Raw genomic sequence first — 14,214 nt, 5'->3', positions numbered from 1 at the left:
GGGATTGATTAATAGCGGGGGAAATAGAATACAAGAGTAATATTGCAGGGAACATGCTGATTTGTAAAATCTTATGTTGGTATGTGAAGAGAAAAAGATTTGTGAAGACAAATGTCTATCCCTTACAGTTTGAAGCAGGGGAGGTTATAATGGGGAACAAACAGGCGGAAGACCAATTAAATACATATTTTGGTTCTGCCTTCGCAAAGGAGGACACACAGTCTCAAAAATGCTGGGGAGCAGAAAGTCTTGGGAGAAGGAGGAACTGAAAGAAATCTGTGTTGGTGAGCAAATGGTGTTGGGGAAATTTGTGATTATGGCCCAATAAATATCTACACTTCTTAAGGAAGTGGCCGTAGAAATAATGGATGTAGTTATGGTCATATTTCAAGATTCTATAGACTATGCAACAGTTTCTATAGATAGTGGGGTTACATTACTGTTACAATGACAAAGGAAGCAGACACAACACAGCGAATTGTAGTTCAGTTAACTTAACATTGGTCATAGGGAAAATGCTAGAGTCTAATATAAAAGATTTCATAAAAGAGCAATTCGAAAACAATGATAGGGCCAGACAGAATCAACATAAATTTATGAAACGGAAATCATGCTTGACAAATGTAATGAAATTTTTTGTGCCTGTAACTATTAGAGTTGATAAGGGGGTGCCAGTGTATGTGGTTTACTTGGACTTTCTGAAAACTTTTGATGAGGTCCCACACAAGGGATTAGCATGTAAAGTAAAAGTGTATGGAAGTGGGAATAATATGCTGACATGGATAGAGAACTGGTTGTCAGACTGTAAACGCAGTAGGAAAAACTGGTCTTTTTCCAAGTGGTAGGCAGTGACTAGAACTAAATGTAATATCACTAAGAATGTAGCTGACACAAAGCTGGCAAGGAGGGTGTGCTCTGAGAGGGATGCAGGGATGCCTCGTTGTAATTTTTGACAAGTTAAGTGAATGGACAAAAGCATGGCAGATGAAGTATAATGTAGATAAATGTGATGTAATCTACTTTGGTAGCAAAAACAGGATTATCGTTAAGAATTGTTTGGAACACGTTCTGCGTTGCTATGCTTATCGAGTTGAACGGGCTCTTTATTCTCAGTTTATAAGCTCACTGATCTTTTTAATCAGCATTATGTGTATTTTTTAATTTTGGCAGTGTAAGTGCAGCACTCTGGTTCAGAATTCTTATTTCACTTACTTTTAATTATTATCTGCTACAGATTGTGGCCAACTCATTCTTGGCGAACCCTTCTACCTCTGCTCTGTTTGCTACAATTCTGGTGGAATATCTTCTGGACCGGCTTCCAGAAATGGGCTCCAATGTTGAACTCTCCAATCTCTATCTCAAGCTGTTCAAGCTGGTGTTTGGCTCTGTTTCTCTGTTTGCAGCAGAAAATGAACAGATGTTAAAGGTAAGGAGGCGATGCAGCAGTGCGAGAGAGGATGGTAAATTCTCACTGTTCTATGACGACATTATTTGGAGAATGAAGTATGTCACAATCTGAGTCTAATATGGAAGTAGAATACTCAAATGTTTATCATGCTTTCAAGCCAGTTAGTGGCACAGCTAATGGGGTTAGATGAACAGGAGAGGGAGGAGGCTTGTGTGGAATATAAGCATAGACTGGTCAGGCAAATGACTAATCTCTATGTATTCCTTGTATTTAGGAAAGAAGTTGGTTGAACTTAGCAAGATTTCAGCAGCACCTGATTCGAAAGAAAGGAAAATGATGGCTCTTAGTTGCATTTCATTTTGAAGATTTCCCTAGGTCTTGGGTCAAGTAGATTCAGACAAACTGATAGAATTGAGATCAGTTTTTGGCTTTAAGCTCAAGATGTCTGCCTACTCGATACAGGCTTCTGTTCCAGATATTGGAACAACCTTGTGTTGGAATTCTTCAGTTCAAAAATTTAAAAACAGAAATATTTGCATCTGTATAACATCTGCCAGGACCATTGTGCATTGCAAAAGCCCCTTACAAGCAATGAATTTTTTTTTTTTTTTTTTGGAAGTGTGGTCACTGATGTAGTGTAAACAAGCAATGCTGCTGCTGACCTATGCAGAGCAGCTCCCTCAAACAAATACGTAAATGGTCAGCAGATCTGTTTGTATGATGTTAGTTGAGGGATGAATCTTGGGAAGGCCACTGACGATAACTCTCCAGTTGCTCCTCAAAATTATGCTGTACAATCATACAATTTCCTTGCGATGGCAGACGTGCCCTTGGTTTCACAGCTATCCAAAAGATGGTGTCTTCTGCAGTGAAGCACTCTCTCAGCAGTGCATTGGATTATCATCCCTGATTTTATTTTTGGACTGAAATCCTGGAGTCCAGAGCCTTTCAGTGGTGAAGGCGCTACCCACTAAATAAAATTCATCTAGTTCACTAGGATCTTCCAAGGAAGGAAATTTTGCCATCCCTGCATGGTCTGGCAGACATGTGACATCAGATCTGTATCAATGTGATTCACTCTTAACTACCCTCTGAGCATTTAAGCACTGGCAATAAATTCAGCCCAACCGTGATGCCCACAGCGTGTGCTTGAATTTTGAGAAAAAATTGACATCAATGTATCCAAATATTGTTTCCATTTGAAGAATGAAGAAGTAAAGCAACCTCTGCGCTGCTTGTGTTGCAAGTACAGGGAATGATTGTAAGAAAGAATTCTGTTTTATATTGCAACAGGAGAAGGCCATTTAATGCCTGGGACCTGTTGCCCATTCACTGAGATCCTGGTAGAACTGAGATCAAACACCATATATGCACCATTGTTCAATATGTCTTTAATACCTTTGGTTAACACCAATTTGTCAATCTTGTATTTAGAATTAATAATTGATATAATGTAGCATCAATTTACTGCTTCTAGAAGAATCCCAAATTTCCACCAGCCTTTCTGTGAAAAATATTTTCTAGTTTCATTGATAAAAGATGTTGCCTTTAGTTTCTTGTCCTATACTCCCTAACCCGCTGAAATAGGATAGATAGGGAGTAACTATCAGTTCCCACAATATCTTGAAACGTTTGAACAAATTTTCTGTTAATCTTCTGAATTCCAGGGAATACGACCCCTAATTTGTACTCTCTGATACTTTAGCCCTTGGAGTCCAGCTTGCATTGCAGATAATAGATGTAGTGTCCTATCATTTAAGTATGCAAGAGTCCTTCAATTTGTAGCTTTTGTTATGTAGGCAAACATGTTTTTCTTTTGTCCTTTTCTTCTCCCTTCCCTTCCAGTAATTACAATAAATGCTTCCTGTCATTCAAAGCTCTAGTTTGATTTTTGGAATACTTTTGTGTGCAGAAAAAATATATTGAATTTTGACTGATTTGAAATGGTGACTGTTTTGAAATGTGACTTTTCTTGGTGATTAATGGTTTAGCGTCTGATTTTGCTCTATGAAGGTCACTTTAAAGTATCTTATTAAAAAATCTCTCTTCTTTTGTTCTCCCCATGTCAGAAAATTCAAGGTCGAGTGAATTTAATGAGCTGTAACAGCAATTTAAATGTTTGGATTCTTTTTGGTCTGTTCGTTAATGTTGTTTCATTAAATTAAGCAATGGATGTTTAAACCTTGAAAATTAACTGAGTAATGAAGAGTCTCTTGTGAATGCATTGGCATGGTGTTGAAAAGAAAACTAAAACCAAAATTATAGCCTACTTTTTCCACTGAAGTAACTTTTATTTTAAATTGTGGAACTGGCTTTCTTGAGTAATTGTGGTGGGGTGGGGTGTGTCTTTGTATGTATTGTGATAGATAAGCCGTCACCATTGGGGCAGGCAGGGCTTTGCTTTAATGCCTTGTTTAAAAGACAGCACCTCAAACAGGGTAGCATTCCCTTAGTACTGCACCCGAGGTGTTGGTCTGGATTTTGTTCTCAAGTCTCTGGACTAAGCCTTGAACCCACAAGACACAGTGCTACCCATTGTACAAGTGCTGACCCCAAACCGGAAACCATCTAACATGAAATTCCGTTATATTTTAGCCACATCTACACAAAATTGTCAACAGTTCTATGGAACTTGCACAAACAGCCAAGGAGCCGTACAACTACTTTCTGTTGCTTCGAGCCCTTTTCCGATCCATTGGGGGTGGCAGCCACGATCTCCTGTATCAAGAGTTTCTGCCATTACTGCCTAACTTGCTGCAAGGTAAGAATGCAGTTACATTAGCTTCTGACTGTTTAACTGATGAAATAACTCCAATTTCAATCAATACATTTTAAGCTTTGGTAAAATATTTTAGGAGCTTAACTGGAGTGAGCATTAGCTAAAGCATGTTCCTTATAGAAGATAATTCCCTTTGAGTCCTAAATCTGCTTTGTAGCTTAGAGGTGCAGGGCTGAAATTGTATCACTTAAATGTGGATTTTTTTTAATCATTTGTAAAGGATAGAAGTAGGATCTTTCCTGATTCAGTATCTGTAATTTTTTTTTATTAATTTGCATTGTTCAGAACATTTATTGTGGCTTTGTATAGGTTTAGCAAGCTAAGTATTGGCTCCTAAAATTGTACAGCATCTGTTGGAAAATAAAACCAGAATAAAGTAGCAGATATAGTTGCTGTCATACTCAAGCTGTTTTTATTGCAGGACTGAATATGCTGCAGAGTGGCCTGCATAAGCAACACATGAAAGATCTTTTTGTCGAGCTGTGTTTAACTGTGCCCGTCCGACTCAGCTCCCTCTTGCCTTATCTGCCAATGTTGATGGACCCATTGGTATCTGCGCTTAATGGTTCTCAGACCTTGGTCAGTCAGGGCCTGCGGACACTGGAATTGTGCGTTGACAACTTGCAGCCTGATTTTTTGTATGATCATATCCAGCCAGTGCGAGCTGAGCTCATGCAGGTAAAACTGGGACAGTGTAATACATTAGGGGTAGTAAGAAATGTCGATGCTGGAGTCTGAGATAACAGTGTGGAGCTGGAGGAACACAGCAGGCCAGGCAGCATCAGAGGAGCAGGAAAGCTGATGTTCCGGGTCGGGACCCTTCTTCAGAAAATCTGAATTTTCTGAAGAAGAGTCCCGACCCAAAATGTTAGCTTTCGTGCTCCTCTGATGCTGCCTGGCCTGCGGTATTCCTCCAGCTCCACACCCTAATACATTAGGGGATGTGTATCTGCTAAAATTTGTATTCTGATTTGCTGTATGTTAATAGTTGAATCATTTAGCTAAAGGGAGGCTATTCAAATTATTGTGCCAATCTTAGCTGTTTGAAAGAGTCCCTTACACCTAGGGAAAATTCAGTGAATCATTACAGAAAGACCACTTGTCAGGTATTCAGTTAAATGGCTTGTTTAACTTTGACCACTTGGGCCCTCTGGCCCTTTCCTTTTATAACGCTGCATTTTTTCCTTTTCAAGCATATATCCAGTTCCCTTTTGAGAGTTATTATTGAATCTGCTTTCCTCTCGAGCAGAGCATTTCAGTATATCGTAACATTTTGCTTAAAAAAAATTCTCCCATCTTTATCTCAGCTTTTTTGCCATTCAGGCTATTGATCTCAAGCAAGCATCTGATTCTGTCACCCATCAATCTTGTATATGTTATTTTCTTCTCAGAAAATAAATCAGGTAATTTTTTCCTGATGATTCTTTCTGTAACTCGAGTATCATATGTATGAAGCATTTCCTTATTACTGTTCAAGTTCTCAGTTTCGACTTGTATAAGCATTCGCTGCTCACTGTAGTTGAGCACTTTCCCGTTGCAGATTTTGTATTCTCTTCATAACATGCTTTCCTACCAATCTCTGCACCATCAACAAGTTTGGTGAGAATACAATCTGTTCTTTCACCCAAGTCATTAAAATAGCTTTTAAGTTATTGAGTTCCCAGTGTCAGTTTATAATTTGCAGTTCGCCAACCTAAAAATGACCTATTTTTACCCACTTAGTTTTTATGTTAATTAGGCAATCCTCTATCTATGCTTAACATCAGTAGAGACAAAATTGACATTTCAGTTCACTGCATTTTCATCAGAATTTCTACAGTCATTTTTGTTGACTTTTGTGGCCTTGGAAGAGCAGTTGTAACCTTCCTATGGTCATTTCAGCCTGTTGCTTTGCACAGGAACACTGCTAGCTTTTCAGAGATTCTTTCTTACTTGCCAGTTTTTGTTTTTGTTCTTGCTCTTGCTACCTATTCAAAAACCAAAATTTGATTACATGTCATGGGATGCCTAGTTTATTATAGAAATTTGAGGTAGCTTGCGATAAATCAACTATTTTGTGTTGAGATATCCATGAACCCCTCCCCACAACCACCCCAAAGTCAAACAGGAAACACTCTGGGAGAAGAAAGTGGATGTCACAAATTAAACTGTTGTGCAGTTGAAACTCCTGCTGTGATGCTTTTGGCAATGCTACTTGCTATTGTAATTTTTATTGCCCTTCATAGAGTTTGCTGTTCAGAATTACAAACTCCTGAGCTTCAAAGAGAATTAAATGCCATCTGAATACATGAGATACAGTAAATAACATTGAATGGTCACAATAACAGTTCATTTGCTGGATGGCAGCACTGTTCAAATCTTTGACTGTGTTGTAATTGCAACTGAAGAGTCATTTGGAGGAACATAGTAGTTATTTGTAAAGAACAATTTGAGTACGATAGAAGCTTTTCTAATTTAGGAATTTAATTTATTTTTTCCTCAGGAAGGAATACAGATTTAAGGAGCCCAGGTTTATAATCAGGATCTTAAGCTAGACTATGCGTATTATAAAGTTGCTAGTTTAGACATGCATAATTCAAAGATGTTAATTTTACAATTAGATGAACTCTCAATGAATGTTGAGAGGAAAATGGTTGTTTGCCTCATGAACACTGTCCTTTCAATAACTGTTTTCAAAGTGCTTTATCAAAGCTAGATCTGATTTGCTTCATTTTCTAAAGAAAGGATTTTTACTTCATTCCTGCTTCTTTCTCCCTGCTGCTTCCAGGCTCCCTATTTCACACAGCTGTTAATACCTACGCAACATTTAATCCTCCTGATTTAAAATCATTACCCTAAAACTTTAACTCTGTTTCCTTCTCGCTACATTACCACATCGCTGAGTATTTCCAGAATTTCCTGTTTTTAATCAGTTTGCCCCGTTTATTATTAGAAATAACATAATGTAAACACATAGAGGTCATTTGGCCCAGCTGTGAGTCTCCTCCCATCTCACTTTATCCTCCATGCCCTTCTATTCTTTTTGCCCTCATTTAGGGATGATGGAAGCAAATTTAGTACTAACTTGAATAAGTGAATTCAGAAAAATACTCCATGGATGTTTGAAGGTTGAGTCCGGAGGAGAATGTAAATTGCAAGGCTTTGGAGAAAGGACAGGAAGATGGTGCTGAATGGATCAGTTATTGAATGAAGTAGCACAGACGTAATGGGCTGAATGATCTCTGTTCCATTCTATTTGTCTTGCCTCAATCTTCTGTCATCCATTGTTAGATGATTATATTCTATTCCTGGGGACACTTCTTCCTATCAACAGATACTGCAAGCTTTCAGGCCCACAAAGTACTCTGCTTGGAGTCTGAGATTGGCAGAATTTCAGAATCCTTAAGTGAGCCGGAACTTCAGTTTAGGCATCCTTTGATTTAGCACACCAAGTACCAGAAATATCTTTCCCAAGAATCATAGAATCCCTGTAGTGCAGAAAGAGGCTGTTTTGGCCCATTGAGTCCAAAGAGCATCCCAGCCAGACCCAACCCCCCACACCATCTGCTTAACTCCACATGGGGATTTTACCGTGGCTAACTCATCTAACCTGCATATATCTGGACACTATGGGCAACTTAGCATGCTAATCTACCTAGCCTGCAGATCTTTGGACTGTGGGAGGAAACTAGAGAATCTGGAAGAAACCCACGCAGACACAGGGAGAATGTGCAAACTCCACACAGACAGTCACCCAAGGTTGAAAACTAATCTGGATCCCCAGTTCTGTGAGGCAGCTGTGCTGACCACTGATGTTTCTCTGTTGCACTTTTGTTCCTCCAATATTTGAATAAATGCCAGACTACACATGCTGTAGCTATAATGAATACTATATTATAGATTAGTTTGAAGAATTATGTTTCTTAAAATGTTTTTGGACAGGCTCTATGGCGTACCTTGCGTAACCCAGCTGACAGTATCTCCCATGTGGCCTACCGTGTCCTGGGCAAGTTTGGTGGAAGCAACCGGAAGATGCTAAAGGAGTCTCAGAAACTGCAGTACGTTGTTACCGAAGTACAGGGACCAAGCATTACTGCTGAGTTTTCTGACTGTAAGGCATCTATCCAACTTCCTATGGAGAAGGTGAGGCTTGCACAATCTTGAGGACCAATAGAAAATGATTTTGTACATCATTAGATTTTTGGTTTTGTCATGGTGACAGTCATGCTACAGGTCGGAAAGTCTACGAACTCATTGTAAACTGCGACTTATTTGGTAGCTCTGATGCCTCTGAATCAGCAGGTTCTAGACCCACTCCAGGGATTTGAGCCCAAAGTCCAGACTCTCACGTTTAGTACTGACGTGCCGAGGGTGCTGCTGTCTTGGAGGGTTCTGCCTTTTGGAGAGGTGGTAAATCAAAGCACAAGTCTCCTTTTAAGGTGCATATAAGTGGTCCCATAGAACAATTTTTAAGGAAGAGAAGAGAAGTACTCTTGGGTCTCTTAGATGATATTTATCCTTCAAATAACATCACAAAAACTGATGATTTGGTCAATTTCTCATTGCTGTTTGTGGGACCTTGCTGCATGTATTCAATGTCATGTTTACTGCTGTTTACTTCAATCAGGTTTCGTTGGTTATTCTGCAGTCTGGTATATCCTGAGGTCTTGAAGCGTGCTGTAGAAATACATATTGTTCTGTCCGTCTTTTTATGTCTGTGATTCTCACTGTAGCTCACTTTCTCTCTTTCAGCACAACTACCCTGTTGAGCAGCTGAGTGCCCAGCCAAAGTTAAAGAACTTGTGTTTTAATACACATATCTGCTCAAATTATGCTGGCTTGTAGATGTCTGAAAATTTGACAAGGCATTGATTTCTCACATGTGATATCTGAGCTCTTGTGAAATTTTTTTTTTAATTGTTATGATTCACTGATTTTGTTTCTAACACCCTTTCTTCTCCATTCTCTCCACTTAACCGAGCTTCAAACTTCTATGCTGTTCTGTTGCTGTAACGTTGAGGAATCATTGAGATTTTCGTATTTGTAGGAGGCTGTACACGTGATAGTTCTCTTGCATCATCAATGGTTGAACATGGATGCTCTGCCACATGTTGATTTAGGTTTAGATGGGAGCTGCTTTCAGTCAAGTTAGAGATACAGTTGGACTGCCTGTTCTTTGTCCTCCAAACACTTTTTGAATTCTTTCCACTTCACTCTCAACCTTTTTCCTGAGATCTTTATTGTTTAAAGAGAATGGCCCCATAAAGCATTTTATGGGGTTCTAAGTTACCTATGTATCCTATATGCATTGAAAATCCTGCCACACTGATTGCAGCCACTTGATGGCACTGTTTAAACAGCAGTATATTATTGATTTATTTGATGCAGCAATATGTCTCCAGTATTCAATACGCTACCACAGTGAGACAAGAACTGGGTATAGTAGTAGTATTGGGAAATATCCTATCTCACTGGGTTTGTAAGAAAAATGTATTCCCAGTCCATGAAAAGAAAAAAAACTGCAGATGCTGTAAATCAAACAAAAATAGAGATTGCTGGAAAAGCTCAGGTCTGGCAGCATCTGTGGAGAGAAATCAGAGTTAACATTTTGGGTTGAGTGACCCTCCCTCAGAACATAAAGAACACAACACAGAAGTTCTGAGGAAGGATCATTTGACCTGAAACGCTAATTCTGATTTCTCCCCGCAGGTGCTGCCAGACCTGCTGTGCTTTTCCAGCAATCTCTGTTTTTGTTTCCCAAATCCATGTTGTCTAGTTAATGAAAGAGAGAATATTTCTTTAGGGTCGTTTTTCGTCCATTGGATGTCCTAAAGCACTTTACAGCTGCTGAATATTTTTTAAATGTTACTTGAGGGATAAATATTGACCAGGGCACTGTGGCAGAACTCCCCCGATAGATTTTGAAATAGTGTTACAGGATCAGTTTTATCTACCTGAGGGGAGCAGTGAGTCTTGGGTTTAACATCTCATTTGAAAGACGATACCTGACAATATAGTGTCTGCCAGTACTATACTGGGAGTGTCATCCTAGATTATGCGCTCTGGCCTGTGGAGTGGAACTTGAATCCACAACCTTGTGTTCTGAGGTGAGACTGCTAACCACCGTGTTGACAGCTGGTAGTGACTGGTCACTTGCCCACAGAAAAACAGGGATAACTTGGAAGTGAGTTGACTCAGGCTCTGTCTGTATACCTTATGAGCCATACAGCAGAGACCTTCTGAATAAGTGGAGCCATAGTGTTTGTGGAAATCAAAAGATTAAAAAGCATCTAAATGCCTGTGCCAAACTACTGTAAAATCCTGTGACATGCAGCTTTTAGGACCGGAGGAACAAGAAAATGACTGAGCTAATTCGGTGCGTGGACTCAATGTGAGCAGGCAATTCTTTGCTTTCTTGTGTCTTGGACCATTTTGAAAATGGAAGGAATCCTGCAGCAGGAATGGGTTTGCAGGGGGACAGTTTTTTCCCTAATTTGTGACCTTTTTTAAAAACTCATCAGGAGTTGTATTAAAGTCTATCCTTTACTTCCACTTGGAACATTTCCCTTCAACGTGCAATTATTTTTGATTAATTGCACATTTTTATGCTGCCAATTTTTCCCCATATTCACTGCAACTTTTTTGTGCCCAGTGTTTACATTGTAACACAATTCTAATTAATGAAAGTAAAAAATAAATATAACACCCCAAAAATTTATAATTGGTGGTAAAGAAATGGTGTGGTGGCTGTAGGGTGATTCTTATAGTTTATTCACATTCATCAACTACTTTACAGAAATAGTAAATAAACAGTTTTAAAAAAAAAAGTTGTGCTGAAAAAGTATTATCAAGTGACTGAACAGTACAATTGGTGAATCATAAAGTATGTTGTGAAGTTTTAAAACCGAATTGACATTGTCCTTTAAACAGCACGCTATTTCACCTCATAGGATCCCCACAGTGTGGAAACAGGCCCTTCGGCCCAACAAGTCCACACTGACTCTAAGAGCATCCCACGCAGACCGATTTCCCCCTATAACCCACCTAATCTACACATCCCTCAACACTATGGACAATTTAGCATGGCCAATCCACATAGCCTACGTGTTTTTGGACTGTGGGAGGAAACCGGAGCACCCAGAGGAAACCCACGCAGACACAGGGAGAATGTGCAAACTCCACGCAGACAGTCACCTGAGGGTGGAATCGAACCTGGGTCTCTGGCGCTGTGAGGCAGCAGGGCTAACCACTGAGCCACTGTGCCACCCTCATTTCTTCCTGTTTTACTGATGGAAGGTTTTTCTGTGGACTTTGTGTCAAATGTTGATTGACCAGGCACTTATTCTTCTTCAGTTAGTCATGTTTCATGCATGTGCCCTGACTAGTGGGTGATGGATGACTGGTTGTCTGATCGGGTGGTGTCTCATCCAGTTGTGCCCTTACTGTAATCAATTAATTTGGCAGAAACTATGGAATGTGATGTGATGCCTTTTCTAACCTGCGCAGCTTCACTGCATTTGGAGCTTGACTGTTTTAATAAAAAGCAATGAAAGATATTTTACTTTTGGAAATAAATAGTATCAAGCATTGTGACATCTTGCAGTGATGTTGCTTTATACTCAATGAAGTACCTTTTTGAAGTGTAATCGATGCTATAATGTGGAATAGATATTTCTGTGAAAATGCTAATTTGGCAAAGGGCAACTGGAACGGGATTGACGATTTTACAGTCATAGAATCTGGAAGAAAAGTTGTGAATTACTGTCATGTTGCATCATTTTGACATTTTGTAAGAGTAGTGGATGACAAAGTTCTCATCTGTTTTGCTAAGTTCAGTGTCAGATACATTTTGAGTCAGTTGATCAGTTATATAAGCAGACAGCATATCTTCCAAAATTTAAAATTAACAGTAGTTCTTTTGGGAAGTTAATTCTTCGTACTTGTGCTGTGCTTTACCTTGGTGTGCCAGAGAGTAAAAGCAAAGAGCACCCCCTCTTTTGAAAGTGAGAAAATGTAAATCACTTGTGAAAGTCAGAAGTGTTTACAATGATAAGCATTCGTTTTTAAAACTTTGAGAGGGTTTCATAGCTATAACACACTTGCCAATTTTGCGTTAGCTTGTTTGTAAAGGTATGGCATTTAAAATCGTAAGGTAATGAAAGTGAGGTTAAATCAATAAACCTGTTTGATTCCCATCCTTCCTCTGGATTGCAAAATGTTTCACATTGTTGTTTTATTCCAAAACCCACACTTTTAACAATGGTGTTGCAGTTAGTTTCTTAATGCATCTAACCATGCAATTGGTTCTGACACACAATTTTGTCAATATAAAACAATTCAGTCAAATACAAGCTAAGGAATCTGTGTCTGTGGTCCATGTCATTTTCTTTCTTCAAAGCAATGCTGTCCCAACATTCTGGGTGAGTGGTACTTAGTGGTTGTGTATGCTTCTTGAGTTTATTTATAATGATACAGAAGAATAAAATGGAAAAGCACCCTGCCCCTAAAAGGTGGTCATAAATATATACCATAATATTGAAACACAAAAGTACATATTCATTCATTCATTTATTCATTCATTCAACAAATTGAAATAGTGCTGCTAAGGAAATGTCATTTTTCTATAAAAGTGATACTTGTTCAGCTTGGAAAGCTGATTTAGAATTTTGCCTTTCATATTCCATGAGCAAGCTTTATGAGTTGAAATGGTGATTGAAAGTACTACTCCTTGTAAATTGCTGTAATAAATATGTGGCACTCGAGAACAGAGTTCTAAAAAGACATCTGTGCTTAATATTTTAGACTTGCTACTGTAAAAGTAGATGGATAAAGCTTAGCCCGTAAACGTCGAGTTGGTGCTGGTAGGCCAGTCGTTTTCGTTTAGTGGTATTCTGATTGTGTTTAAAAAATAAATTATCTGACTCGCGCTTGTAGCTTGAAGGGTTATTTGCATGTTACAATAAGCATTTTTGGTTAAAAATGTATTTTTCATTTTTACTGTATTCACGTGGTCTCACTTCAGTGGTCTGTAGATAAGACTTGACTATGTAGTGAAATGGACTTCGATTAAAGTTGGTGATTAGGTCTGATGGTTAATTTTAGAAATGGTAGTCTAAAAATATTTTCCTCGTAGACAAATTGTTTGCCTTTCAATAGCACAGTCACTTGCAACAGTCAGTTTACAAGGTTAATATGAAATTATTCAACTAATGTGTAGGTGAATTGGTTTTCAGTTTACAGCCAGCTGCATCATGAAATTTCTCGTTTATGATGACTTAAGTGAATTTTCCATTGCTGTTTCATTGACGAATAACATAACGCTTGGAATTTGAGTCTTGTACTATCACTGGGTAGCACTCTTGTCTCTCAGTCATATGGTTAAATTCGAGTCCCATTCCATAACCGAGTGCAAAATCAAAGGTGAGCCTCCATGCAGTACTGAGGATATGCTGCCTGTTGAGCTGCCTTCTTTTGGATGAGGTGTTAAACCAATGTTATGTCTTTCCCCCGGTTGGACACAAAGGTCCCATGGTATTATTTTGAAGAACAGCCCTGGTCACAAACACTAGTTGGTCACTATCAAGTTACTGTTTGTAGGAGCTTACTGTCTGCAAATTGGCTGCCATATTTCCTAAATAACAATAGTGACTACACTTCAAAAGTACTTCATTGACTGTAGAATGCTTTGAGACCTGCTGAGGCACTGGAAGATTCTGTAGAAATGCAGGTCAGACTTTCTTGCTTTTGGTGTTTTCTTTTAAAGGTCATGTGTAACAGATTGTGTTATCCATATATCCAGTCAAAACTTTGGGTATGGCGCTTCAACCTGTACTAAATTACAATAATCTAGGGCTGAATCATTTGACTAAAACACATTTGGAATTTATACTGATATTTCTCTTTTAAAGAGTAGATCAGGAATGAGTTATTGGAGGTGTATTTGACGTGGCATGCAGAGCATTTCACTTGGGCCTTTTCTAAATGAACTAGTATTTTATATTAGATAACAAGGTGTAGAGCTGGGTGAACACAGCAGGTCAAGCAGCAT

General features: G+C 38.9%; 1 protein-coding gene across 1 annotated transcript in view; it reads left to right on the top strand.

Moving 5' to 3' along the window:
- Positions 1 to 14,214, top strand: part of LOC109911874 (transformation/transcription domain-associated protein) — a 206,307-nt gene that overhangs the window by 23,478 nt on the left and 168,615 nt on the right. Inside the window, exons 17-20 of the mRNA XM_048609696.1 lie at positions 1,235 to 1,426; positions 4,004 to 4,169; positions 4,609 to 4,865; positions 8,109 to 8,309. Coding sequence (XP_048465653.1) covers positions 1,235 to 1,426; positions 4,004 to 4,169; positions 4,609 to 4,865; positions 8,109 to 8,309 — 816 coding nt within the window. The remainder of the gene's footprint in view (positions 1 to 1,234; positions 1,427 to 4,003; positions 4,170 to 4,608; positions 4,866 to 8,108; positions 8,310 to 14,214) is intronic.

This window comes from Rhincodon typus, chromosome 21 (assembly GCF_021869965.1).
Source record: "Rhincodon typus isolate 14 chromosome 21, sRhiTyp1.1, whole genome shotgun sequence".
Taxonomy (NCBI): domain Eukaryota; kingdom Metazoa; phylum Chordata; class Chondrichthyes; order Orectolobiformes; family Rhincodontidae; genus Rhincodon; species Rhincodon typus.
Note: the sequence above shows the minus strand (reverse complement) of the source record. Positions and strands in the feature narration are given on the sequence as shown.